At 50.5% G+C, this 23,705-nt stretch overlaps 2 protein-coding genes across 5 annotated transcripts; one reads left to right on the plus strand and one right to left on the minus strand.

Annotated features, from left to right (window-relative positions):
- Positions 1 to 142: 142 nt before the first annotated feature.
- CEP68 (centrosomal protein 68) lies at positions 143 to 9,623 on the plus strand. 4 transcript variants are annotated; one of them, XM_048935868.1, is made up of 8 exons: positions 143 to 789; positions 4,200 to 4,583; positions 5,417 to 5,711; positions 5,742 to 6,859; positions 7,762 to 7,884; positions 7,969 to 8,065; positions 8,634 to 8,803; positions 9,274 to 9,623. In XM_048935868.1, the coding sequence occupies exons 2-8, from the start codon at positions 4,236 to 4,238 to the stop codon at positions 9,322 to 9,324; spliced, it is 2,202 nt and encodes a 733-aa protein (XP_048791825.1). In that variant the 5' UTR covers positions 143 to 789; positions 4,200 to 4,235; the 3' UTR covers positions 9,325 to 9,623. The 4 variants fall into 4 exon arrangements, with proteins under 4 accessions (XP_048791825.1, XP_048791821.1, XP_048791822.1 ...); XM_048935864.1 differs by having other exon boundaries at positions 5,417 to 6,859; XM_048935865.1 differs by lacking the exon at positions 143 to 789 and adding an exon at positions 2,339 to 2,440 and having other exon boundaries at positions 5,417 to 6,859.
- An 832-nt stretch (positions 9,624 to 10,455) lies between these two features.
- On the minus strand, positions 10,456 to 23,554 carry RAB1A (RAB1A, member RAS oncogene family). The gene is made up of 6 exons (XM_048935873.1): positions 23,298 to 23,554; positions 17,082 to 17,154; positions 15,328 to 15,423; positions 13,878 to 13,973; positions 12,759 to 12,890; positions 10,456 to 12,531 (listed from the first exon to the last, which is right to left on the minus strand). Exons 1-6 carry the CDS (start codon positions 23,318 to 23,320, stop codon positions 12,334 to 12,336), a joined length of 618 nt encoding a protein of 205 aa, XP_048791830.1. The 5' UTR covers positions 23,321 to 23,554; the 3' UTR covers positions 10,456 to 12,333.
- Between the last annotated feature and the right edge of the window lie 151 nt (positions 23,555 to 23,705).

Consider the following 23,705-nt stretch of genomic DNA (forward strand, 5'->3'; position numbering starts at 1 on the left):
ACTCCTAGACTTGTAGCTGCCCTGGGTGTCTGGGTGCCATACTGGGCTGGGATCCTGGGCTCTGTACTGATGCTGTCACCCAAGCAAGCTCTCTGTGACTCCTTTGCAGAACGTGTTTTTTGGAGATATGCATTATTGTGCAGCTAAAGGGCTGACAGCCTGGTCTGTCAACTAACAGACTTTCTTCTTTGGAGAGAGGTTGAGAAGTGGGAGAAGTCATGTAGCAATCCTTTGGGATACATTGGTGACTTTAAGGTAAGTTTGCATTTGACACACATGGTCGGTCTGATCGGTGTTATAGCTTCAGAGGGCCTGGGTTTGGTACTGAAGTATTTTTTTAGTACATTTCCATTAAAAGCTCACAGGGTACATCTTACAACAAGGTGTGCTATGCAATATATCACAAATCCTGATAAAAAATCTACTATATAAGTGTATTTTGGTTTGTTTCAGGCACCAAATTCTGGTCCTAGAACTAAGAAATGAGAGTGCAAATCTACAAGAACCGCAAGCCCCAAAAGAAAGACGTATAAATTCGTGACTTAAAATCATAATGATACTGTGTGAATTTTAGGAATCTATGAATGTAATGCTTCCCAAAAAAGCCTATCTGATCCTAAGGTCATATCTCTGTTTTTTCTGCTTCCCTGCTGACACTGCGAGCGATACCTGGAGGAACATGGGACCAGTGAGCTAGCAGAGAAGTGCTCTTGCACCTTGGTCACTGTCTGTGCCAGTGTCAGCTTTGGACACAGATGGCTGCTACCTGAAACGAGCAGATCTTCTGAGGTAAGTGCTGTCGGAACTGTAGTGCCTGACCATTTGAAAGACACTAAGCTTTACCAGACCTGTGGAAAGGTGTGGATTGATTGCCTTATCTCTAATGAGAACTGAGTCAAGCACTAGCCTGAGTCTCTGTGTTGACTCAATCTAGACATCATTAGGGCTTGCTAGGTATTGTTATTGACATCAAACAAAACAGATAAAGTGTTGCACGGTTCTGTCTGCTTGATCTGGGCATGTCCATGCTTTTACATTTCAGGTAGATGCAGGTAGGAAAGTGCTTTGTGTGTTGGTTAACAGGCTGAAAGACAAGGCTGTGTTGTTCTGCTATCACATGGATGGCTTAGGTTGTGTGGTATCACTGTTTGAGAGTCAGGTCATCTCACATAAGTGTGAAACGAGGTAATTGAGAATCAAATCTCTGCTGTCTTCCCATTATGAGCGTTCAGATGGACGTACGCTGTATCTCTTGGGAGTTTCGTGAGCTGTGATCTGCATGAAAAGAGCTCGGCAAGTTTGCAGCTTTGCCGCTCTTGTGAGTTCTCACACCTGGGATGTCAGAGTAGAGCTACCTCACTAAGGAGGATACCTGTAGTTTTGGGCTGGGCAGCCTGCCAGGCAACTGGAATTTATTCCCACATGCTGGAAGTTACTGTCATGATGTTGAAGCTAAACAAATTTGTGACCAGATGAGTTGCAAGCTGGTTCTGAAGCCTAGCACCTATGCAGAGCCACTCCAGAAGAGCTCCCCGGGACTGTGATCAACAATGGCTGTCATCACTGTGTCACAAAATGCGTATACAGTCGGGCAGATCGGATTCTCTTGTTGCAGTACGCTGCCGTTACAATTACATGGAGGTGCTTAAGCCTACTGGAGTTGGAGGAAGGCCTACAAACATTCATAACTCGACTCCTGCAAGCTGAGCAGGTTCCAACCAGCAGTGGGGTCGAGGTTACGCTCTGCTCCCCTGGTGCCGCAGCCTGAATTCTCGGGTAACGCGGCGCACTGCTTGGGAGGAGGATGCCGAGCGGGAGCAGCCGCCGCTGTGGCTGCGCTGCTGTGCTCGCAGTCAGGCCGGCTGTTGGCGGTGCGCTGGGTACATCGTGCGGCCACGGAGGAGAAGTGCAATTTCTGTTTGACCTCTTCCTCGGGCTGAACCCCGCCGCTGCACGGCTGGGCAAGCGAGCGGTGAAGCGCTGAAATTACTCAGCTGCCAGCGCTGGGGTTCGTTGTTCTGGCCTTCGGTGTTGGCACCAAAATAGGAATCGCTGTTTTCCCTCGGTTCTGATCCGTTCCGTCCGCCAGCTGCAAGTTACATTTTCAGGAGCTTCTCCAAAGTCGGGAAGGGGAAGCGGCAGCTACCGTTTGTAGGAAAGGTTTAGTAACAGTGCAGTAGAGGCTCCCACGACCTAGCCCGTGTGTGTGAGCGAAGTGCTGTAGCTTTTGGTAAGCTTCCCACCGCTTTACGGAGCTGAAGCGCCAGAGCGGCGGGCGGCGCTAGCGGGCACCGCCACCTCCCACGGCCGGGGGAGGGCCGCGCCGCTCCCGCTGCGACGTAGCGATCCCGCGCAAGTCGTGCTCCCATTGGCTGCGACGTACGGAGAGGAGCGCGGCGGCGGGGCAGGGCTGCGGAGGGGCCGCCGGGGCCGCTGCTCGGTACGTGAGGGCCGGGCCGGGAGGGGCGGGGAGCCGGGGGGTTTGCGGGCGATCCGGGGGCAGCCGGGCGGTGTGCTCGGGATGGGGAAAACGACGAGAGAATTGCCGGGCAAACGGAGCGCATTTGTCGAGGCGTGCAGTCCGGAGGTGCCTTTCTGCCGGTCCTGTGCCTCCGCGCTTTCTTTGGGCAAAGCCCCGCGGTGCCACGCAGCGCTTGGAAACTGGGAGAAGTACGGCAAGAGTGTCTGAGGGGCTCCGGGGGGCTGGGAAGGCGGTCATTGAAGCCTGCGAGGGGGCAGGGCGGATGCTCGATGACGGCATGGGGAAGGCACGGCGAGCACGTGGGCCGAAATGGGCTCCGGAATGTGACCGCTGTACCGTCAGATTTGTCGCCGGGTGGGCTTTGTGCACGTGAGATCAGCTGAGTTTGGAAGAAGGAGGCCGACCAGCAGCGTTACCCCTCCTCCTCATCCCTCCCTGGCACGCACAGCAGGAAAACGCATCGATGTGGAAGGGTGGTGTGGGCCTTTAATGGATCCTGTAAGGCTGAATGGGGATCCTGTAAGGCTGGCAGGTGCGGCCGTCTGGCAGGGCTGGCCAGCAGCAGCATGCTGCTCCTTGGGGTTCGGCCCCTGCCATCCAAAAGGCAAAAAGCAGAGGTTGAGCGGGTCCAGGAGGAGCCGTCCGGGTGAAACAGGCCTTTGTCTGCCTGTTGCTGCCGTGCTGAATTTAGCTGCCCTGCAGCCACAGCAGCGATCATGTTCCCAGCCTGAAGGAGGACGGCAGCACAAAGCCTCCCCGGCTGCCCTGTGCTCCCAGCGCCCTGCTTGTGCCCTGAGGTGGGTTTCCCTGGAGGGAGGAGCGTTGTTGCCTGAAGTTGTGATCTTCCTGAATCTGCTTGGACCCAGCTAAACTAATTAGTGAGCAGTGAAAGCCGGCCACTATTTCACTGTCAACGCTGAAGTCCTGGGAAATCATAGAATCCTTCGAGTTGGAAGGGACCTCTGAAGGCCGTCTAGCCCAGCTCCCCAGCAATGAGCAGGGATGTCCACGCCTGGATCAGGTTGCCCAAAATTGCGTAGCTAAGTACCAAGATTTAGGGTTTGTGGCTCCCTCTCTCTCCCTCTTATTTTTCTATGTACTGCTCACTTCTGTGTGGCTTCCATCTCAGGTTTTTTTGCATTTGTCCCTTAAAAACCTCAGCTTTCCCCCCAGCACGCTTCAGGGCTCAGCCAAGCTACTACGTGCTCTGCATTCTGATGAAAGATGTCTCAGTTGGGCCCACTGATGGCACACAACCTCGTTTTGAGATAGACTGTTAATTCAGGAGAGGACCAAGCCTTGGTGCAGAACACAGGTTTGCTCTCGGGCTGTAAGAGCTTTAGTTGCATTGTGCCTGTGTGCTGTGCCCAGAATCCGGGCATCACTGTTCAGACAGCAAGGCCAGTTTGCTCTCCTCTGGGTTGCACTTTGATGCACCAAGGTGTGATGAATCATAGAGTGATTAAGGTTGGAAAAGACCTCTAAGATCACCAAGGCCAACCCCCACTGAGTCCCTCAGTGCCACCTCTCCACAGTTCTTGAGCACCTCCAGGAACGGTGACCCCACCTGGGCAGCCTGTGCTGATAGAAGCCAGGATGCCCTTGGCCTTCTTGGCCCCTTGGGCACACTGCTGGCTTTGCTATAAAATGCACCCAACTTTTTCACTTTGCTTGGAGATGAGGGGAGGTGAAGAGCATCTTTTGTTGTGTGTTTCAGAGAGCCCGGGACGCAGTGGCATCACTCAGAAGTTCTATGCTGATGGCCCTGGATGTGGCAAAGTCGCTCTCTGAAGCCTCGCTGAGCCAGAAGGCCAAATGTTACAGAAGGTGGGACTGCATGGACAGACAGACGGACTGCCCAGAATTGGCCAGCAACGTGCACCAGTTTTTGGGTGCAGAGGAAGCCAAAGCCACCCTGAACGACACGGAGAGCCTGGCAATGAGTGGACGTGGTGGTTTGGCCACCGGTGTTACAGCACTCACATCCAGATTGCCTGGAACGAAAGCAAACCGCCTGGAGAGACGGCCGCTGACCTACGGAGCTGACCACAGTGGTGATTCATCTCGTCTTGGCCACTGGTCCTTCCTGGAACAGCAGCAGGTGAAGAGGGTTGTGCTGACCTCTGTATTGCCAATGGGCCCTGGTGAGATGGGGCCTTGTGAGTCTGGGTCCTGTGGGGTGGGAAGGAGTATCTGTCCTGGGGAGCTTTCACCTCAAGGGGAAGGAAAGGCCTGGAGGCAAAGGACCTTGTGTGATGTGACACAAAATCCTGTAGCGCAGAGCACTGCATCTCCCGACACCACATCAGCTGTCGTGCACTCGAAAACGTGCTGAGATAAACCCAAAACACCGTTGCCCCAAGCAGGAAGGAGAAGCCTTTGGGTTTTAAGTAGTGACACTGTTGCATTAAACGTGCAGCAGTGGTAGTGGGTGCTGCTGAGGGGGGCAGCTCCCCTTCTCCTCCGGCGGTGTGCTGGGTGCCGGCACACAGGCTGTTGCCTTGGTTCCTGTGTTGCTGCCGTGGAGCTGGAAGCTGCTCAAAATGGAGCTCCTTAAGTAAGTGTCTCTGGCTGCCAAGTGACTCATGCAGCCTTCCAAGTCCTCGAGATGCCTTTCCTTAAAAACAAACCCTGTCCAGGCCTGAGGAGCGGCGTGCAGGCGCGCTGCTGGGACAGAGTTCATGTCAGTGCTGCCTCTTGGGGCGGAGCTGGGGCTGGGCTTTTATCTCCGCGGCCTGGCTGCACAAAGAGGCTTTCTGTCTGGGCACAAAGCATGAGTATTATGTACCATTCCCCATGCATCAGAAGTGTTTCTCCTGGTTCTTTTTACTGGGATTTCCTGGTGGTGCAGGAGGCTTGTAACATGGCTGGGGCTGTAAACTGAGCAAGCACGTGAATTAGCTTCTCCTTTTTTCTCTCCCTGGGTCCCTGCAGAACTCCACAGAGGAAAATGGCACTGCCAGCATCCATCACATCGCTTCCAGGCACTGGAGCCAGGCACCTTGGTCCCCGTCCTCCAGCCCCCCGGAGTCCTTGCCTCAGCAAACCCTGCCCAGCCCCAAGAGCCCCAGGCAGAGCCGCTCCAGATCAAGCTTCTCCACTCTCTCTTTAGAGGAAAACAGCATCTCTGAGCAGCAGGAAGGGAGGCGGTCCCAGAGCTCACCAGCCAGCCTGGACACACCTACTGCAGCCGCCTGGGAGCTGTGCCACCAGCAGGGTGTGACAGGAGGTAGGACAACGGGAGGTAGGACAACGGGAGGTAGGACAACAGGAGGTAGGACACTGCAGGCACGCAAGGCCCTCAGCCCCCTGCTGCGTGACTGTGCCGCCATGGAGCGTGTCAGGAAGATGTCCTCCTATCAGGCTGATTACTGGGCATGCGCCATACCTGATTCATTACCCCCATCCCCGGATCGTCAGTCTCCCCACTGGAACCCCAATAAAGAGTATGAAGACTTGCTGGACTATACATACCCGCTGAAGCCAAAGTACAAGCTTGGGAACGTGCCGGAGCCTCTATTCCATGACTCAGGAGTAGATCTGGACAGCTTCTCTCTGTCTCCTGAGGGCACTTTCAGATCCACCAGCATCTATGGCCTACGTTGGCAGGATCAGGGAAGGAGAGAGAATCGGCATCAGGGGGCTGTGGCTTCCACAAGGAGACACTCCACACCAGTGGCTGGAAAAGCAGGCAGTGCGGGAGCTTTCTCTCACTACGAACCTTCTCCCATTGCAAAAGCATCCTTGGCAAGGAGCGCTTCCTCTGCTGGCACAGCAGGTCCTGCTGGAGGTTTTGCTAAGGGTTTAACGTTATCCAGGTTAGCCAGACTGAGTTCATTTGATTGCCCTGATGTGGATGGGGGAAGCTGGTGTACCAGGAATCCCTTTTCCAGTCACAAAGGAAAGGTGAAAAGCGCTGAGAGGTTTCTGCCTACAACACAAGTACTCCCCTTGACAAGGGAGTGGGACGGTGATGAAGAATTCCTTTCCCTGCCTCCCCGGCTCCGGGAGCTGGAAACGTTGTCTCAGATTTTGTCTGATCTTTCCTTAACTATAAGGACACCCAGGCAAAGCCACTGGGACCTTCCACCTTGCAGCAATGGCCCAGAGACCCTCTCGTCTGAATGGGCTCCTTTTGGAGAAGTGGGCAGCAGGGACCTAAGGGAGAGAACTGAAGGCCCTGCTGGGCTATGTCACCCCTACGGCTGGGACAGTGCTCAGCCAAGCAGCAGAATCAACAGAGACCCTCTGCACAGACCGCATCTCCCTGCCAGCAGCAGGGCTGTCCTGGAGGGGACACGCCTGAGCAGGCTGCACGCTGCAGGCTGTCCCACAGAGGGGGACCAGTGGAGTGAGTCCCTTGCCCAGTGCGTTAAGGTAGGCTGAGACAAGGGGACTGAAGCTTCTTGGGGGAAGGTTTTGCATGCAATGTAGGATTGTAGGATCGTTACAGTTGGAAACACCGCTAAGATCGTCATACCAAACCTGACCTCCATGGTGCAACTTGAGGCCATTCCCTTTTGTCCTATTGCTGTTACCTGGGAGAAGAGGCTGACCCCCACCTCACTCCCTTCAGGCATAGCGAGCTCTAAGGTCTTCCCTGAGCCTCCTCCAGACTAAACAGTCCTCTTTCTCTCAGCTATTTCCATTCACCACTGCTCTTTGGGGCTGTACTTTGCTCCTGTGCTCCCAGTGCCTCTTGTCTGGTGCTCGGTCCCTGGCAGCTGGTAGGAATTTGTGCAGGGTGGCTCACCAGGGCAGATAATTTCCTCAGATGGAGCAAGAACCTCTGGTAGTGGGGAGTTGTGCGTCCTCACAACATTTCTGCTCGCTGGGTTATTCCTATTGGTGGTTTGAGTTCACCTAATAACAGCAGTCACAACTTTTGGGAAGGGCTGGGAAGTCGGGGCAGCTGTGCTACAAACCAGGGTAAAGGGCCTTACCTGGAGCTGTAACATGGCCTTGCCTGGATGTATGAGGGCTGTACCTGGGGTGTACAGGGCTGCTTGGGGAGCTCTCTGTACCTGGAGCAGCAGCACGACTCCCAGACGGAGCCCAGCAGGGCTGGAGGCTTCAGAGGGAGCAGAGGCCCCCAGGCTTTACACTGCATCCTACAAAAATAATCCCTCACTGAGACGCTTTAAAAATAAATGAAGGTACTCAATTGAGAGAGAAAATCCCCCGGGGAGGAGCAGCTGCAGATGAACTCCATGGGACTGGGTCGCTGTGAGGAGGAGGGCAGGGAGCTGGCGGAGCAGCAGCTGTGATTTGTTCTGCAGGTGTTTTGCCACCAGCTGGAGGAGCTCATCTGTTGGCTGTATGATGTGGCGGACACGGCGGACGGTTGGGTGCCCCCTATGCCTGATGCTGCCAGCGTGAGGGCGGCGCTGCACCGTTACGTGGTGGGTATGGCCTGGAGCACGTGGCCACGCTGGGGTGGCTGCTGCCCAACACGCTGCTGAGCAGCGCTCCCCTTTTCTCCCCAGGAGTTCAGGAAGGATGTGGCCGACCACCGGAGCCTGACAGAGAGCGTGCTGCAGCGTGGAGCTGCTCTGCTTGAGTGCATGGCCTCCAATTCGCCAGGTGAGCAGGAGCTGCTGGGTGGGGGTGGAGGGGATGGGCACTTCTGTGTGGCTGCATGTGGGTACAGCCTGCCCCCCAGATCCCTGGCAGTTGGTGGGCAGTTTGTTGTTGCTGTGAGAACGGAGGCAGATGTAAGAAAAGGACTGATGCAGAGGTGTATCTGTGGCTGGAGGTGCTGTGGTTGCCCCGTGCCTTAACCTTGCTCCATGCCGTGTCATCCGTCACAGTGCTTGCTGCCTGTGTGGCTGATGGATATGTGCACATCCTGTGGCCAAAAAGTCTTTGTCTGCAGCCACCAAAGGTGTCTTAATGGTCTACTTTTGCATTCTGCATAAAGGACTCCTCTGAGAGCCCCTATTTTTGTACTTTCAGTCTTACTCTGCAGCTTCCTATGTCACATCCTGCTGCCCTTGTAACACTGCATCACAATTTGGAAGGGGCAGACATGGACTCGCTCAGTGAGATCTGACAGTCGGTTTCCTTCAGAAGTCTGTCTGGGGCAGGTGGAGCTCTATTCTTTGTTCTTGCAGTCATGTTAATAACTCCATTCATGCCTTCTGTTTTCCAGCCTTAAAGGACACACTGGGTTTGATTGAGAAGCAGTCAGAGGAGCTGGAGAACCACGCAGAGCGCCTGTACCAGTCGGTCCTGGCTGCTGTGGGTCCCGTGCAGGGGGAGAGCAGCAGCAGTGCGCAGCAGGCAGCAGCTCAGGCACCAGAGGCCCAGTGGTCGAGCAGGGTAAGGGGAGAGGGAACACTGGCACAGAGCGGTGATTGAGGGCTGTCACTGAGGAAATCCGGTCCCATTTCCCTCAGCCAGTTGAGCTGTCACTGGGAATCCTTCTAAAACCGTGTCCTTATGAAATGACTGTGGGTGCCAGTGTGGAGCCTGACTCTGTGCTGCGCCAGGAGGGCTGGTGCAGCTCCTGCACCCTGAGAGGCACAATTTGGGAACTCCTTCCTCCCCCAGAGCTCTGTATTTCTGCATTTCTGAACATTTGTTCAAGTGGTGAAGGAGAAATAAAGATTTCCAGAGCTTTAGAAGAGGGTAACGCTGCATTGCAAAGTTTGTATTTCTAATACTTAAAGACACACACTGCATGCTCTCCAGAGTGTACGTGGAGGTGATTGAGGCACGGTGTGGGTTGGTTTTGTTTGTGTTTGGATTGCAGCCACTGCCCGACATTAAAGCTTTCTGTTTCATTGCAGGTGCTGCCTCCATCAGAGCTGAGCTTCGTCAGCCAGGCTCAGGAGGGCTGAGCAGTGACTGCATGCACAGCTCTGCAGGGATGCCACTGCTGTGTTGGACCATTCGGTTTGGTTTTTACTGTAGCCACAGAAGGGCAAGCTGTGCAGCTCCTGGTATTGCTGTTATTGCTAAGCTGGGAGCTCTACGAGTGAGGAATGTACAGCTCTCCACCTCCTTCTTTGTTTTATTGGAATGTAGCTTACTCTTTTATTGCAGTGCTCTGTCCCACGGGGCAGGAGCACATTTTTTTATCTCAGTAATCCATAGTGTGCAGTGCAACTCACACCTAAGTAAAGCTGTGTGATTCTAATAGCAGCGTTCTGTGTTTGTGCCCTTCAGAAATAGGTGCTGGAAGCCAAGTAGCAGCAGCTCCTTCTGGTTCTTGGGAGCAAACTCTTGTTTATAATTATCCTTCAGTGCCCACTGAACTGTTCTGTTACGCATAAATGCAAAGAGCCAATACTCTGAGTGACTTCTGACAACAGCAAGCAGGTTTGTGCACAAGCTGCTTGCACCATGCTGGTCCCCCTGGCTGAACAGGACTGTGCCACCCCCCTCTTACAGCTCCCCTTTATCAGAAAGGGGCTCTAGAGCCTTTCTGCAACAAAAAAGGGTGTGCTTGGAGCAACTTCATTAGGTAAGTAGTCAAAAAAAGAAAGTTACAGGCTGTTGGTACTTGTAATTAACCTTTACACTAAATAGCAAGTCATGTTCTCTTGCAGAATACATCATTTCCTCCCATTCTTACAAAGAGAACAGATACAGCACATGCAGTGCACAAGTGGAAGGCAAAAAGTACAGTTACACCAAAGCAGCCAGGAGTTCTAAATAACACATTGGTCTTTTTTGTTTAACGCTTTTCCAAGTTCCACCTCCTCCTCTCAGCACTGGTGTGGCTCCTGCAGCAGGAATCAGCATTACCCCAGTGCTGATGGAAGGAAAGGCTGCTGCCTGGTGGCCACCACTGGCAGGTTCTGAGCACAAAGCAGCGTGCTGGAGCTCACAAGTGAGAGCCTGGTTCAGCAGGGATTGCCTTTAAACCTGCTCTACTCTCCCCCTGCTCCCAGCATCAAACAGTGCCAGCAAAATAAGTCATGACTTAGGAAAAAAAAACAAAACAACAAAAAACACCAAACAACTGGTGTAGGCCAAGTTGGTTTTGCAATGCTTTTATTACTGTATATATTAACATTGTTTTGGATATTATGTAGCAGGCATCTCAACATTTAAGTTCATTTGTGCAGTTCTCTGAAGGGAAGATGTTTTGCCCTCAGTACACCTTCTGGGTCGCTTCCTGATCTGAGCAGCACTCACTGCTCCCATGGCTCCTGCCCTCAAGGAGGAGCCAGTCACATTATAATGAATTATACCAACAAGCACATCTCTAATAGAAAGCACATCACTTTATTGTGAAGGTCTCAAGTGGAAGAGTTCAACTTAACCATGACAATACTTTATGTATTACAATTGCCTGTTGATTGATGCAACTATGTTGAAGAAAGCTGTTAGCCAAAGTCCCCCCCCAAAACAAAAAGATCAGAGGATATTTGCACCAATTTTAGTTTATACCTCACAACATACCTAGGCTATATTCTTACTACCACGAGGTGTATTTACTACTAGGGGAATGTTACATGGTCTTTCAAACATGAGACTATTTACAGAATAGGCTGAACGTTTGAGTTTAGATAAAGCTGAACAATTTTACATGTATAGGAAGTGTTATAGGCTAGCTTTCCTGTGGCTTTTAGCTAGACATCAGGCACTAATGACTTGATTAGCTCTGTACAACAAATCACACGCTGCCCAAACCTCACTGCTGCTGGTTAGTTCCACGCTGGGTGCAATAGAGCCTACCGGAGCAACAGCCTGGCGTGGGGCTGCCCTGTCCCCACCGCATCCTTCTGGTGCCTCTACACGTAACAGAAGAGAAACTAAGCTGTTGCACGAAGAAGAGTATTAATTAAAAGAGGATGGAATTAACAGTATATAGAAAAGACGTACTATACTGGTAGAAAGTCATACCACCTCAAGGTCACGCTGAAGTCACTCACGTTAGGGCAGTAGCGCTCCTCTCCCCTCACACCAAGCGGACAGATGCCCTACGTGGAGTCCTTGAGAAATAAATTAAGATCTGAGACTAAGCTGGGGAACTGCAGTACATTCAGAGTGCACGACGCCTCCGCCAGCACCGGGGTGATCCTGGGCCTGGTGTGTGCCTCCAGCACTGCCAGAGCTCAGGCTTTTGGGGCACAGCACAATGTTTGTCGCAGGGAAGGAAGGTCTCTGCTCTACTACAAGGTCTGAGAGCCATGGCTGCACAAAGATATGTTTTGTGCACAATGCAAGCCTCGTTTCCCCTTTAGCCAATACAAATTAAGACAATATTTATCACCATACAGTTTGATATTACTTCCAATAAGTACAATATTTATTAAACATTTCTTCAGTTTTGTTACATATTGTGCAACAAATTACAATATTCTGCAGCCACAAATTATATGCAGAGAGTATGAAGAAACTATTAATCAGAGATAGTGTGATCTTTCCATTTATAATTCTACAAGAAGGAACTAGCAAATCAGATCTTACATATATCTTACTAAATTTTATGCATGGAAACCGACAGACACTGTTGTGCTGTTTGATACAAAATGGCTGAACTTCATCTTCAGAAGACTAAACCTGACATCTAAACATGCCAATAGAAACATCAAAACAAAAATACATCCTAACCAACCACAGGAAACAGTCTGGTATCAGGAAAAGCAACAAGGATTACACGTTTATAAACCAGCACACAAAGGTTTAAAACAGTTCTGAAAATGAAGTTAGCTGTCTTGAGTCAAGGGAATAAAAAAAGTCAGTATTGACCATTTACAATCTCTGACCTTTGTGGAGACGGTAAGAATCTGTTGTAGTGCAGCTACATACAGTACAATTCAGGCAATTTTTTTTTTTTTTCACTTGGGTTCAGATTGCAAATTCATTGTTGTGAGACAAAAGGGGGGAGGCAAGTTTTAGCAGCAACCTCCACTAGACTGCTTGACTGGAGTGCTCTGAATTTTAACATTGGACTTCTCTGCACCACCAGCTGTCGCTCCAGGACCCATTCGTTTTTTAATCTCAGCAGCCATGGTCATGAAAGACTGTTCTACATTTGTGGCATTCTTTGCACTGGTTTCCAAAAATGGAATTCCAAGAGAATCTGCAAATTCCTGCAAATTGAGAAACAGCAAACAGTGAGCTCACGTACAGATTCATACCTCACCTTGCTTCCCAGCGCAGCTCCACACGAGCTGCAAGTTCCCAGACCACGAGCCCACTCCCAAGCCCCAGCCTGCTGTGCACCTAAGCTAGCTGCACACAGGGCCTCCTCTGCCCTACTCAGCTGCATCTGCGACCCAGAGCAGCGCTCGGCCATGCAAGGATATCACCAACATACCTTTGCTGTTGTATAGTCTACTACTTTCTTTGTGGTCAGATCACACTTGTTCCCCACCAACAACTTGTTGACGTTTTCACTGGCATAACGGTCTATCTCCTGCAGCCACTGCTTTACATTATTGAAAGACTCCTAGGAGACAAGAGAACTGTAAGCAAGACCCCTCACCATGACAGAGGTCAGCACTACTCGGTAATGACTGGAAAAAGATGAAGAATAGCGTACTTATCAGCAAGGGACAGAACTATAATGCTGCTGTATTTATCCACAACACAGCACTCCCCTGATTATCTCAGGATAAGGAAGTCAACACAGGATCTAGAAACTCTAGAATTCATTGCTCCAAGCCCTGTACAATCACTCTTCCTCCCTTGCTGCATTTCCCCCTCCACCCCTTTGTATTTCCCTCCCGAGTGGCCAACATACACCATCAGGGACTCCTCCTCCTCTTCCTGTAGCAGAGAGAAAAGGCACACAGCTGAAAGCAGAACCAGCCCAGGTATTAAGAGCACCAGCTATGAGGTGCAAGCCACCTTGTCATAGAGATGATGGAGTCTTTGACTCCAGAAATACAGAACTGCCACTCAGGTTAGTACTGAGCCCAACTGCTCCTTTTCTAGCAGCTCATGAAATTCGACGCCTCCAAAGAGCCCTTCAGGCAGCACAACAGCACCAGTAATCTTCCAAGATGCACAGAAAACACTGGCTCAGTTGTACACTGCACACACACTGACATTTCTTTCAAATTCCAGTCTTCATTGCAGACCAAAGTTCAAGTACATTCAGAATATCAGTAACTCAGACTTTCTGCTGCCAAAGGCAGGCTGAGCAATATTCACACAGAACAGTCAGTTACCTGCCCAGCAGATCTTAGCTTAAGCCTAGGATACCACAGCTTTACAGCCAGGTATCCCAAAGCTCCTTTTATTCCTGTGTTAAGCCCCAAAGCAGACACATATGATAAACATTAACAGTCAGAAGAACATGCCACTTGTATGCTTAAGAAATGCCAAGTTGTTGAAATCCTGTGCAGTGCAAAAAGCATCAGATTGCATTTATTTACATACCAGCCTAGTGCAGTCCGTGTGGGAAAACACCAGGCACAGACTCACCCCTTACCTGATCTGTAACATCATACACAACTATGATGCCATGAGCTCCTCTATAGTAACTGGAAGTGATAGTTCGAAACCTCTCCTGCCCCGCTGTGTCCCACTGCAAGACAAACAGGACCAGTTACTGCAGTGTAGTGTTACACAGCCTTGTGGAAATGCAGCTTGGCTGATCGGCCATCCAGCTGCAGGCATAGCCAAGTCACAACTACAGAGACAGAAACAAACAGGACTCAAGATAATCAATGCTTTAACTGTGAAGCACTTCAGTAGGTGCTTTTCCAGAACTGCCCGTTCATTTGGCTTTTGGACAAGTGCACTAAAGTTACCTCAATGAAAAATAACATTTCACATCCTTTGGACCTCAATGGAAACTACAGTGCAGTGGTGAGGAGAACAAACACATGAGCCAGAGCTTTAAAACCTGTTAAGATCAGATAGGTGTGGGCATCTTTTAACATCACCAAACCCTCCGGCTTCGTTGGTACAGGAGCTGCAAAGGCAACCTCTGTTAAGGAAGGGTATGCAGTTCCTGACTTCCTCCCCTGCCAGGGCAGGAGCAGCACTCACCCAAACACTGCTGTTCCCTGGGCCACATCATGAGCAGGGCTAAGCACGTATTAAAAGTAGCCAGACTCAGAGACAGATGTCAGTACTGACAGCATTCCTGGCTCTGGAGGTCTGCAGGCTCTGCCACAGAGGTTTCCGGCCATGTACCGGACTGCTGCTCCACAACACAGCCTGAAATCCCTGAGTCACTGCCTGCCCATCCTGAGTGCCTCTGCTGGAGCTGGAAGCAATGGCTGGCAGGGATTGTGTGACCTTGCACAGATATTCATTACACAAGTCACCGTTTCGGAGTGCTTCAAGATTAGAGGAAAAAGCTGCCAAGCCTCTTCCCCTGCTTCTTCTAAGGGAAAGGCCAAACAACCAGAGAGCAGTCAGTGCTAAGATGGGCAAGCCAACTAACAAGCATTTGTGTTACTTCCTCCTTTCAGATGCACGAAAGCACACTTCCAGCACTAAACAGTACAGACAGCTGTTAACAGCTGCTGCAGAAATTGGGCATCCGGGGCAGTAGTGTGATGTCCTTGCACAAATCCCTGCCAACCACTGCAGAATGAGCCCAGTTTTGATGAGAACACACGAGCACAGGATCCTTCCCCCCTCAGCTCACAGCCCACTGTGCCTTGTAACACTTCAGCTTTCTTTGCTTCCCAGAGGAAGAAAAAAACAAACACAACAACAGGTCATTTCCCCCTTTGGGCCAGCAGGCTTCATCAGCATCCTTCTTTAGAAACAGGCAATGAGAAGTCTTGTAATAATTGCCTATCCTCCTGGTACAGGGAAGAAACCATTTTATCATTAAAATATAATCAAATATAAGCACTGGTAATCATGAAGGCAACCACGCTTTAACAGATTGATGTAGCTAGGAGTTCAGAAATACTACTTACTATCTGAAGCTTGATTGTTTTCCCATCTAGTTCTATAGTTCTGATTTTGAAGTCCACACCAATTGTGCTGATGTAACTTTCTGTGTACGTGTCATCCTAGGAAAGAGTGAACAGAAGTCAAGCCAGCTGCCCTTCTGCAGTCACCTACTTAATTATGCAACAGACAAACACCATGCACACAAAGCTACTTAGTCCTCCAGCAAAAAGCAGTCTGACCATCCATTACAAAGTCCAACGGTTACCTGCACCACTTCAATCAATATTTACACTTCAGAAACGTAGCAAAAGTTGAAAGCATGGCATAAAACAAGATTTATGTGCCACAACTAGTCAGTAAAATTCATTTTGAAAACCAGTACAACGTTAAGTCCTCATGAACCATAGCTTAAAAGACAGCTTTGCTCGAGTTGGCAAACTGAGGAGCTATTTTGAATAACCATGATGGTCATTAAAATGCCTCAAATTTTTATCTTCCTTGGAGGTTCCTTTACCTGTGACACAGCAGCTATCTCCAAGAAGGTAAAGGTTTTGCCTCAGTCACACTCCACATCTGAATTTCAGATCCTTTGGTTGCTAAGGCAGTTTAGAATTACAGCTTGGGCTCCTGTGTTGAAGTCCCCTGCTGCACAGTCTGAGTAAACACAGGAAGCCAATGGCAGCACTGGTTTAAGAGCACACACAGCTGCTCTGAGCTCCCAGCTGCCCTTAGGGAGCACAGGAACCTTGGGCTCACTGCTATGTTCTAGAGATCGTGAGCCTACTGGCATAAAGGAGCTTACAGCCCTGAAGTACCAGCAGGATGGAACTTTGGGTAAAATATGCCACAAAGGGCTTCACATAACCAGCAGCTGGCACGAAAGCAGGGGATTTCTTTGGGTTGTGAATGGAAAACACCTCAGATAATACATCTGCCTGAAGAAGCAGAAAGTAGAAATAAAGCATTAAACCTTTTAGAATGTGACATTTATGTCCTTAACATTTCAACGCTCAGGCAGGTGTGTTCAAAAGCCTGTTGCTGCTTAACCTACAGCAGGAGCACATGTAAGAGAATGCTGTAATAATTCCTTGTGTCAAGCAAAATAAAAGCTTTGTAGAAAGTCACATTTCCACAGGAAGAAGCTACTTAGTTACAGAAATATCAGGTGACACAAACTTGAGCTGGTTATCAAAAAGAAAAGTTGACAATTCATGTGAAGACAAAATGTATTCAGAAGCATCTGCAAGAAAAACAGGCTAGACTGATCTGGGAGTATGGCTCCAGCCCTGGTGTCACTTCCAATCCACTGCCTCCAGCTCCTCCAGTTACAGCAGGTGCTCACTCTGCTTTTCACATTACCCTGTCCTCCTAAAGCAGCACCACACATCCTGATAGTTTCCACACATGTGATGCTGCTGGTGCACAGCAGACCACCACTTCATGCAGCACAGCAGGCTCCTCCCAGAGCAGATGCCTGGGCAGGAACTGCCACCATTATCTGCAATAGTATCAAAACCTAGCATTAGGATGTTCTCCCTCAAGAGAAAGAGTGACAATCAAACTTAACTGCACATCCTCAACATCTGTCCTTACAGCTTGAGGATACATCAGCTAGAAACAAGTGCAGAGGACAGGAGAACTTTGGAATACTTTGATTATGGCTAGGTATTAGACAGACATCAGTCCTTTCAAGCAGTTCTTACAGCAGATAAATTCTTCTTAAGTATCCAGCAGGTTTTGTTTTGCTTTCCCATAAAGTTTAAGCACAGTCACTTACTGCAAACCTAAGTAGAAGGCAAGATTTCCCAACACCGGAGTCTCCAATCAGAAGTAGCTTGAATAAATAGTCACTGCAAGAAGAAAAAACAGCACTTAATGAAAAAAGCCACTGACACAGCCAAGTTCATTAAAGCAATATATTATATCTGACTGAGTAAAATTAATTCACTGCTAGAGAACAGGCACCTACAACTCCAAACTCCTTTACCCAGTTTACACGCTTTCACAAGTCGCTCAATTTGCTTTGTAAAGGAAGTGTGAGGTGCATGTTCTGAACACAGCACTTTTGGATAAAAGCATTTCTTCCTAGGAAGTCCCACTGAGGACACTGGCCTATCAGCAAGGCAAGACAGCCCTGCTTCAGCCCTTTGTGGTCTAGCTAAAGCTGAAACCACACTTCCCAGTTAAGTGCAAGCCTTGCTCTTTGGTTGAGCAACTGCAGCAACAGATGGCAGAAGTAATAGTTCTGGTGGCCAGCAAGCTTTCTTCACATCATTTTTAAGTCAAAGGCCCAATGCCACTTGTAACTCCATGAACAGCTGGCTAAAAGCAAACAAAACCAACGGAATACACAGTGTTAATAGCTTGTACACCTAAATTAAGTTTAACAGCCTGCTAGCAGAAAATGAACACTTGCCTTCTGCTGCAGACTTCACATCAGAACGGCCACTTACTCTATTGGTCTTCCAGAACAGAAGGAGAATGAAAGCCATTGCTAAATGGGAATGTATTCATGCTCAGGTGTGACATCCACACATCTGTGCTCAGGAAGGTGGTGGTGTGATGAGGACCACCACTCGCAGCAAGCAGGTAACCCACGTTAGACTAACTCACCCTAGGCTTGTAGCACTTCAGCCCCATGCTGCCCAGAACGACGTCCTATTCTCATTTAGCAAGTTTACAACAGCTACGTGTCTGTGCCATGTAACCAAATGAAGATAAGACTCATCCAAGTGCCTGAAGCCACTTGTCCCTGCCTATTACTCCCCACCACTGCAGCAACTCTAGCTGGCAGCAGCCTGCATGCATCCTCAGCTGGTAGCAAACAAACAGCTGGTGAGCTGTTCTGCTCACATGCCTGGGTGACCTGCCTTTTCGCTGGTCCCAAGCTGAAGGAACTTGGTCAGCTGAGACTTCCACTCACCCTCATAGTGCTTCTGGTTTGTCTCTAACCTTGAGAGAAGAAAATGTAACAACTAATCTTTCAGAAATGCATGCTTCCTACACATGATAAAGCAAAAAGCACTCAAGATATTTCAAAAAAATCAAAGTAATCTAAAGTATATTTAGCAATTTATGGCGACCAGAACTCACTAAGGTCAAGTCATGTAGTGACATGAAGAAAGACTGTTTTAGTAAAATGACAGTCACTAACCCAAATAGTTCAGGAGAGAGAAGTTTGATTGCACACACACAACCCACTTATCTCAACAGCTTCAAGACAGATGAAGAACTACTGCTTACCAGGGCCACTATTACTGCCAGCAGTTCATACTGGTGATCACTGCCAGGACAGCAGTGACAGGCCATTCACAAAGCTGGCCTATCTGTGAGCTGACCCAGCAGCACCCCGTGCCCCCACGCCCTTTGGGACAGCAGTTCCATGTCTTGTGGGCCAACCTGCAAAAGCTGCCACAGCAATGAGGTGGGAGCTGAGGACGCCCTGCTGAGCTCCATCACAAGATGAGCTCTAAGCCTGACAGCAAGCCAGCAGGACTGCACGGGCAGACTTACAGCTTGGTCAGTGCTCCTCCAGCCACCTCCCACACCCAGGAACTGAGGCAGGAGTTACCCCCCAAGCACCTGCAGACAAGCACTGAAGTCTCTTTACCCCCACCAAGGATTTACTGCCCTGGGAGCAGCAGAGAAGAGTGACATAGGCTGGAGGGTGAGGTGAAGGCATGCAGCTCTCAGACCTGGCCTGTAGTTCAACCTATCCCTCCTTCTCCATGATCACAAACTGAAGCTACAGCTTCCTCAGCTTTCAAGTTTTACAATACATGTTGGTTGTTAACTTGCTGGCAAAGCTTAAGTTCCCTGCAAGACTAAATTATTACTTCTGGAAAGCATTAATACAATTGAAAGTATGGGAGCCTGCAGCACGTTTCTAATCTCCTTAAGAACAGTATCATATGAATATTACCACTGTTCTCACTAAAACATTGCTGCTAATGTTGGGAGAAAAGCATTAATTCCTTCTTAGTGCAGATAAGGTCCCAGTGAGGAGCCTGTCATCAGGAAGATGCAGGTGTCCTCAGCCCCCAAGCACCGTGTGGCCTTCCCTGCCCTCCTCCTGGTGCTCAGGGCAGCCACCAGCCACCTTCACCTTGCTATTAAGTCTTCCATTTTACATGCAAGCATTTACTGTCCAAAAGCTCTCACAGCAGAAAGGCTCTCACAGCTTACCCAGCACTACTGCTAAATTAAAGCAACAGGAATCCAAAACCCTTAAATACTGCTTTGGACACCTTTACCACTAAGGCCTTCCCAACTTCACTCTATTTCAGAAGCAATCCGGTGCTCACAGCAGCTCCAGCACCGTTCTGGCCCTGGCACAAGGCAATGGCCTTTACCAAGTGGCTCCCACCCCAAAAACGGGCGCTGTGTCACAAGCCTACTTTCACCAGATCAGCACGACTGAAGCTTAGACCTGTGTGAACTCAAGGATAACTGAAAGTAGAACCTTGCTGCTTAGGTTCTCAGAAACGAAGGTCACTGCATGCATAACACCCAACTGCACACTGCATTTCTGGGTACTTTTAAAACATGAGGTGCCTATATACAGACCTCAGGAACCAGATGAACAGTGCTACAGGGGGCGTGATGTTACACTTCTAACAGCTTAAAACCAACAGAAACGAAAACAAACTACAAAGCTTTACTGAAGTCTATTTCCAGACTGAACTCAGCTGATGGAATAAACACCTTCCACTGCTCTCATGTGTCCAAGTCACACAGGTTAATTTTGGTGTTGGCTCTGAAGTGCAACGACCATTTCTGAAGCTACTGAGTTTTGTTTTCCAGGGCTGATAAGTTTGGTCACTGGCTCTTAGGGCACAGAAAGCCCTAGTGAAGCAGGCTGAGCACAAGCAGTACAGCTACCCCACACCACTTCGAGATGGCATGAATCAGACTGATCATTCAGCCATCTCTCATTATATATGTAAGCAGGCATATTTAGCTGCTAAACAGGCATACTTAGGTGCTAAACCCATACCAGACAGCACACTGGAGGAGGATGCACAGCAAGGCAGGCAGGTACAGCAAGTACAAGGGAGGCTCTTCCATCCTCCCTGTCAGGAAGAGGACACACTAGATTCCTGCCAAAGAGAAGGGTTGGATAATACTAAGTTCAACTGCCCCTTGCAAAAGAGGAGATCTCCAAAGAGAACTGTCACATCTGAGTGGAGAGTAGCACTACCAGATTCTCCATGCCATGACCAGGAAGTTCAGGACAGATGAGGCCAAAGTCACACAGAATGAGGGATCTGCTTGCCCATGATACTGTTGTTCAGCTAGCTGAAGGTGTCCTTTCTTTTCCTAGTATCAGGAAGGTTTTATCCCAAAACAGACAAGACAAGGTAGACATCCATCCCCTACAGGGAACTGCCGGAATCAGCTTTAATCACTGCTGTCAGCTGCAGGGTTACTGCAAACAGACACAGCAGCCTCCAATTTTCCATCTTTGTTCCACCATCCAAGATTTGCTGAAGAGGAGCATGACTGCCACTGATTACCCTCTGCTTGTGGAAGCAAACAGGATTAGAAGACAATGCTACTCTGCAACACATACTGTGGTTTACAAAGGTTAGAACACGTGACTCCAGATGTCTCCAGTAACCCAAAGCTGTCACTCAATCATCATCCACCAAGTTCCACCATACAAGATGAAAATCCCACGCAGGTATTTGGTAACACCTCTGAATACTATAAGCAAATGTATTCCACAAACATTTCCTTATTCCCCTTCCGGCTCCCTAACATGAAATCCAGACCTGACATAGCACTCAGCAGGATGAGCTCCCAACACTGCTGACCTGCTCACCCTGCGGCGTTCACACCAGCCAGCCTGCTGCACACAGCTTGCACAACAAGTAGGAAGCACCAAACCCGGCAAGACCTTGACACTGAAGTCAAGATGGACACTTTGCTTACTTAAACACCACAGCGGGGGAGGAACACAAAGGAACACAACCCAGCACTGCCCAGACAGATGTTTTGAGAACGTGGCTTCACAGACACCACAGCGACATCTCAGCCAGCCCTCCTTCACTCAGAGGGAGCAGCACACTCACTAACCCACTAAGCTGTCTTGGAGCACCAAAATTCCAAGGAAGCTCTCAGAAGCACACAATCCCTGCAAGCTCTGACACCATGCTTCTAATTTCATAACATTTTAAATAAACCAAATGAAGACTGCAAGTCTTTTTCACTAGAAACATTATCTGACCCACTGATGCCTGATGGAGCTCTGGCATGCCAGGGAAGGAGGGTGTGGGGCTGTGGTAAGGAAATGAACATACATTACAGGCAAGGCGCTGCTAGAAAGACAAACAGACACCTGCACCTGTTGCAGATGAACTATAAAGAAGAATGTTCTAGCCCTATCAGTCTTGCTTCTGGTTTAATATTGATCAAAGTATACCACAGGGAAAGAAAATATCTGTCATCTCACTGTACTCTTCCCATCTCTTATCCTCATCCGGCAGAGACGGCCCTGTCAGGAAGTGACACTTTAATATCACAAGTTAATCTTAAACTACAGCCTTTCCTCCTCAACCCGCTTTCAAGAGCTCAACAGCCCTCACCATCAGGAACAAATGTGCTCTGCAGAGAACAAATCTCCCTCAAAATGTTCATTCAACTTCAGAGCAGCATTCAGTACCTCTGTGTAGGAAACTTTCCTCTGTATCAGCTGAGAGCCTTTGCTAAGGCCAGAAAGCTATGGGAAGAACATCCTCCTCCCCCAGCTCCTCACAGCCCAGCCTAGCACTCCGCAGGGAGCCTCTGGATCCAAAGTCTGCTGGCACATAGGATGAACTCAGGTGGGGCCTTGGGAGCTTTCATGGCCATGAAGGCACCCAGCACTTGTTGGTTGCTCATCCACTGGCTGCATCCTGCTGCTGTTTTCATGTTTCCTGAACCTACACTAGCAAGCTCGTTATGTAACCTTGCCAAGATGTAATCTGAGTTGCTGGCCGTACCTCTTGGTTTTCACAAACTATCTCAAACTAGATGATGACTACTTTGCCTTCTGTTTCTGTTCGCTCTTCAGGTGATTTAATGGGCACAGAGTGCTCGCAGTCAGGCTGCCATGTTCCGGGAGCACAAACCATGGCCACACAAGCCAGCACTGTGAGAAAAAGTAAGCTCTGAGACTGAAATTGGTTGAGTGTCATCTGGAGCAGCAATGCCATCCAATGCACGCAGCTCAACACCAGAGCCACTCCGGTTACATCAGAGGGCACAGCAGCTTTGTCATCCCAACCCGGAGCACTGGCAAAGCCAATGTTAGGGAAAGAGCCCTAAAAACACTCTGCAGCGCTACAGCAGGTTTCAAAATATTTTTTTAAGCTCTTTCCAAATCTCTCCTCTTGTTCCTCACGTGAAGAACCACGAGTAGAGCGACTGTCCCTGCGGCCCCACGAGGATGGTGGGGGGGGGGGGGGGGGGCACAGAAATTGCTCTCACCGCCGCCAGGCTGCGGCAGCCCCGGCCCCGGGTCGAGCCTCGCTCCCAGCGGATAGGCGAGGAAGGGGGGTCGCACGGACAGACCGCGAGATCCGGCAACCCCCCGGAAAGCCGCGCCGCCTTCGGGCTGACGACGACCGTTTCATTACCGAGCCCCGGCGTTGCAAAACCCGCAGAAGCTCGAGGTGTTTTGCAAGAGCCATGTGACACACACATGACTCGCGGCTAAGCGAAGGGCGGACCTCCGCCTGCCGAGCCGCCGGCCCGGATCGGCTTTCACAAAGCGCCGTTCCCCCGCAGCCCTCCGAGGCCCGGCCGCGATCGCACTGCAGCCCCGCCGTTCCGTCCCCGAGCACCGCCCGCCGTGGCGTTCCGCCGCCGCCCTTCGGCCCCGTGGCCGCGCCCCGTCACCCGGCGCCGCGGGAAGGCCGCCTGCAGGAAGGCCCCGCTCCCCACGGCCGTCCCGCTGCGGCCCGCTCGCCCCCGCCCATCCTCTCGCCGCCGTCCCCCGCCCCGCACTCACTATTCGGGGTTCATGCTGGACATGTCCGTGGGGCCCGCGGCCCGAGGGACGGCGAGCGCGCTGTGAGTGGTGGCGGTCGCGGCCTGGCACCTCCCGCCGCCGAGGCGGGCGCTCCGCGGATGCAGGCGTCCAACGGCTCCCGCCTTCTCTCGGCGCTCGGCTCGGCCTGCCCGTCCGCCGGCGCCCTGCCCGCTCCGCGGCCTCCGCGCTCGCTCCTCAGCCCAAAATGGCCGCCGGAGCCCAACCAGGAAACGGGGCGGTGTCTTGCCGAGCGGCGCTTACATGGCCGGGGGGCGGCCACGGGGCACGCCGGGAAAGCGAGTCCGCGCCCCGCCCGCCGCCCCGCGCGGACGGCGGCAGCGCAGGGGGTCGGAAGACTCGCTTTCCCGGCGGCCCCCGCGGCGGCGG

This window comes from Lagopus muta, chromosome 2 (assembly GCF_023343835.1).
Source record: "Lagopus muta isolate bLagMut1 chromosome 2, bLagMut1 primary, whole genome shotgun sequence".
Taxonomy (NCBI): domain Eukaryota; kingdom Metazoa; phylum Chordata; class Aves; order Galliformes; family Phasianidae; genus Lagopus; species Lagopus muta.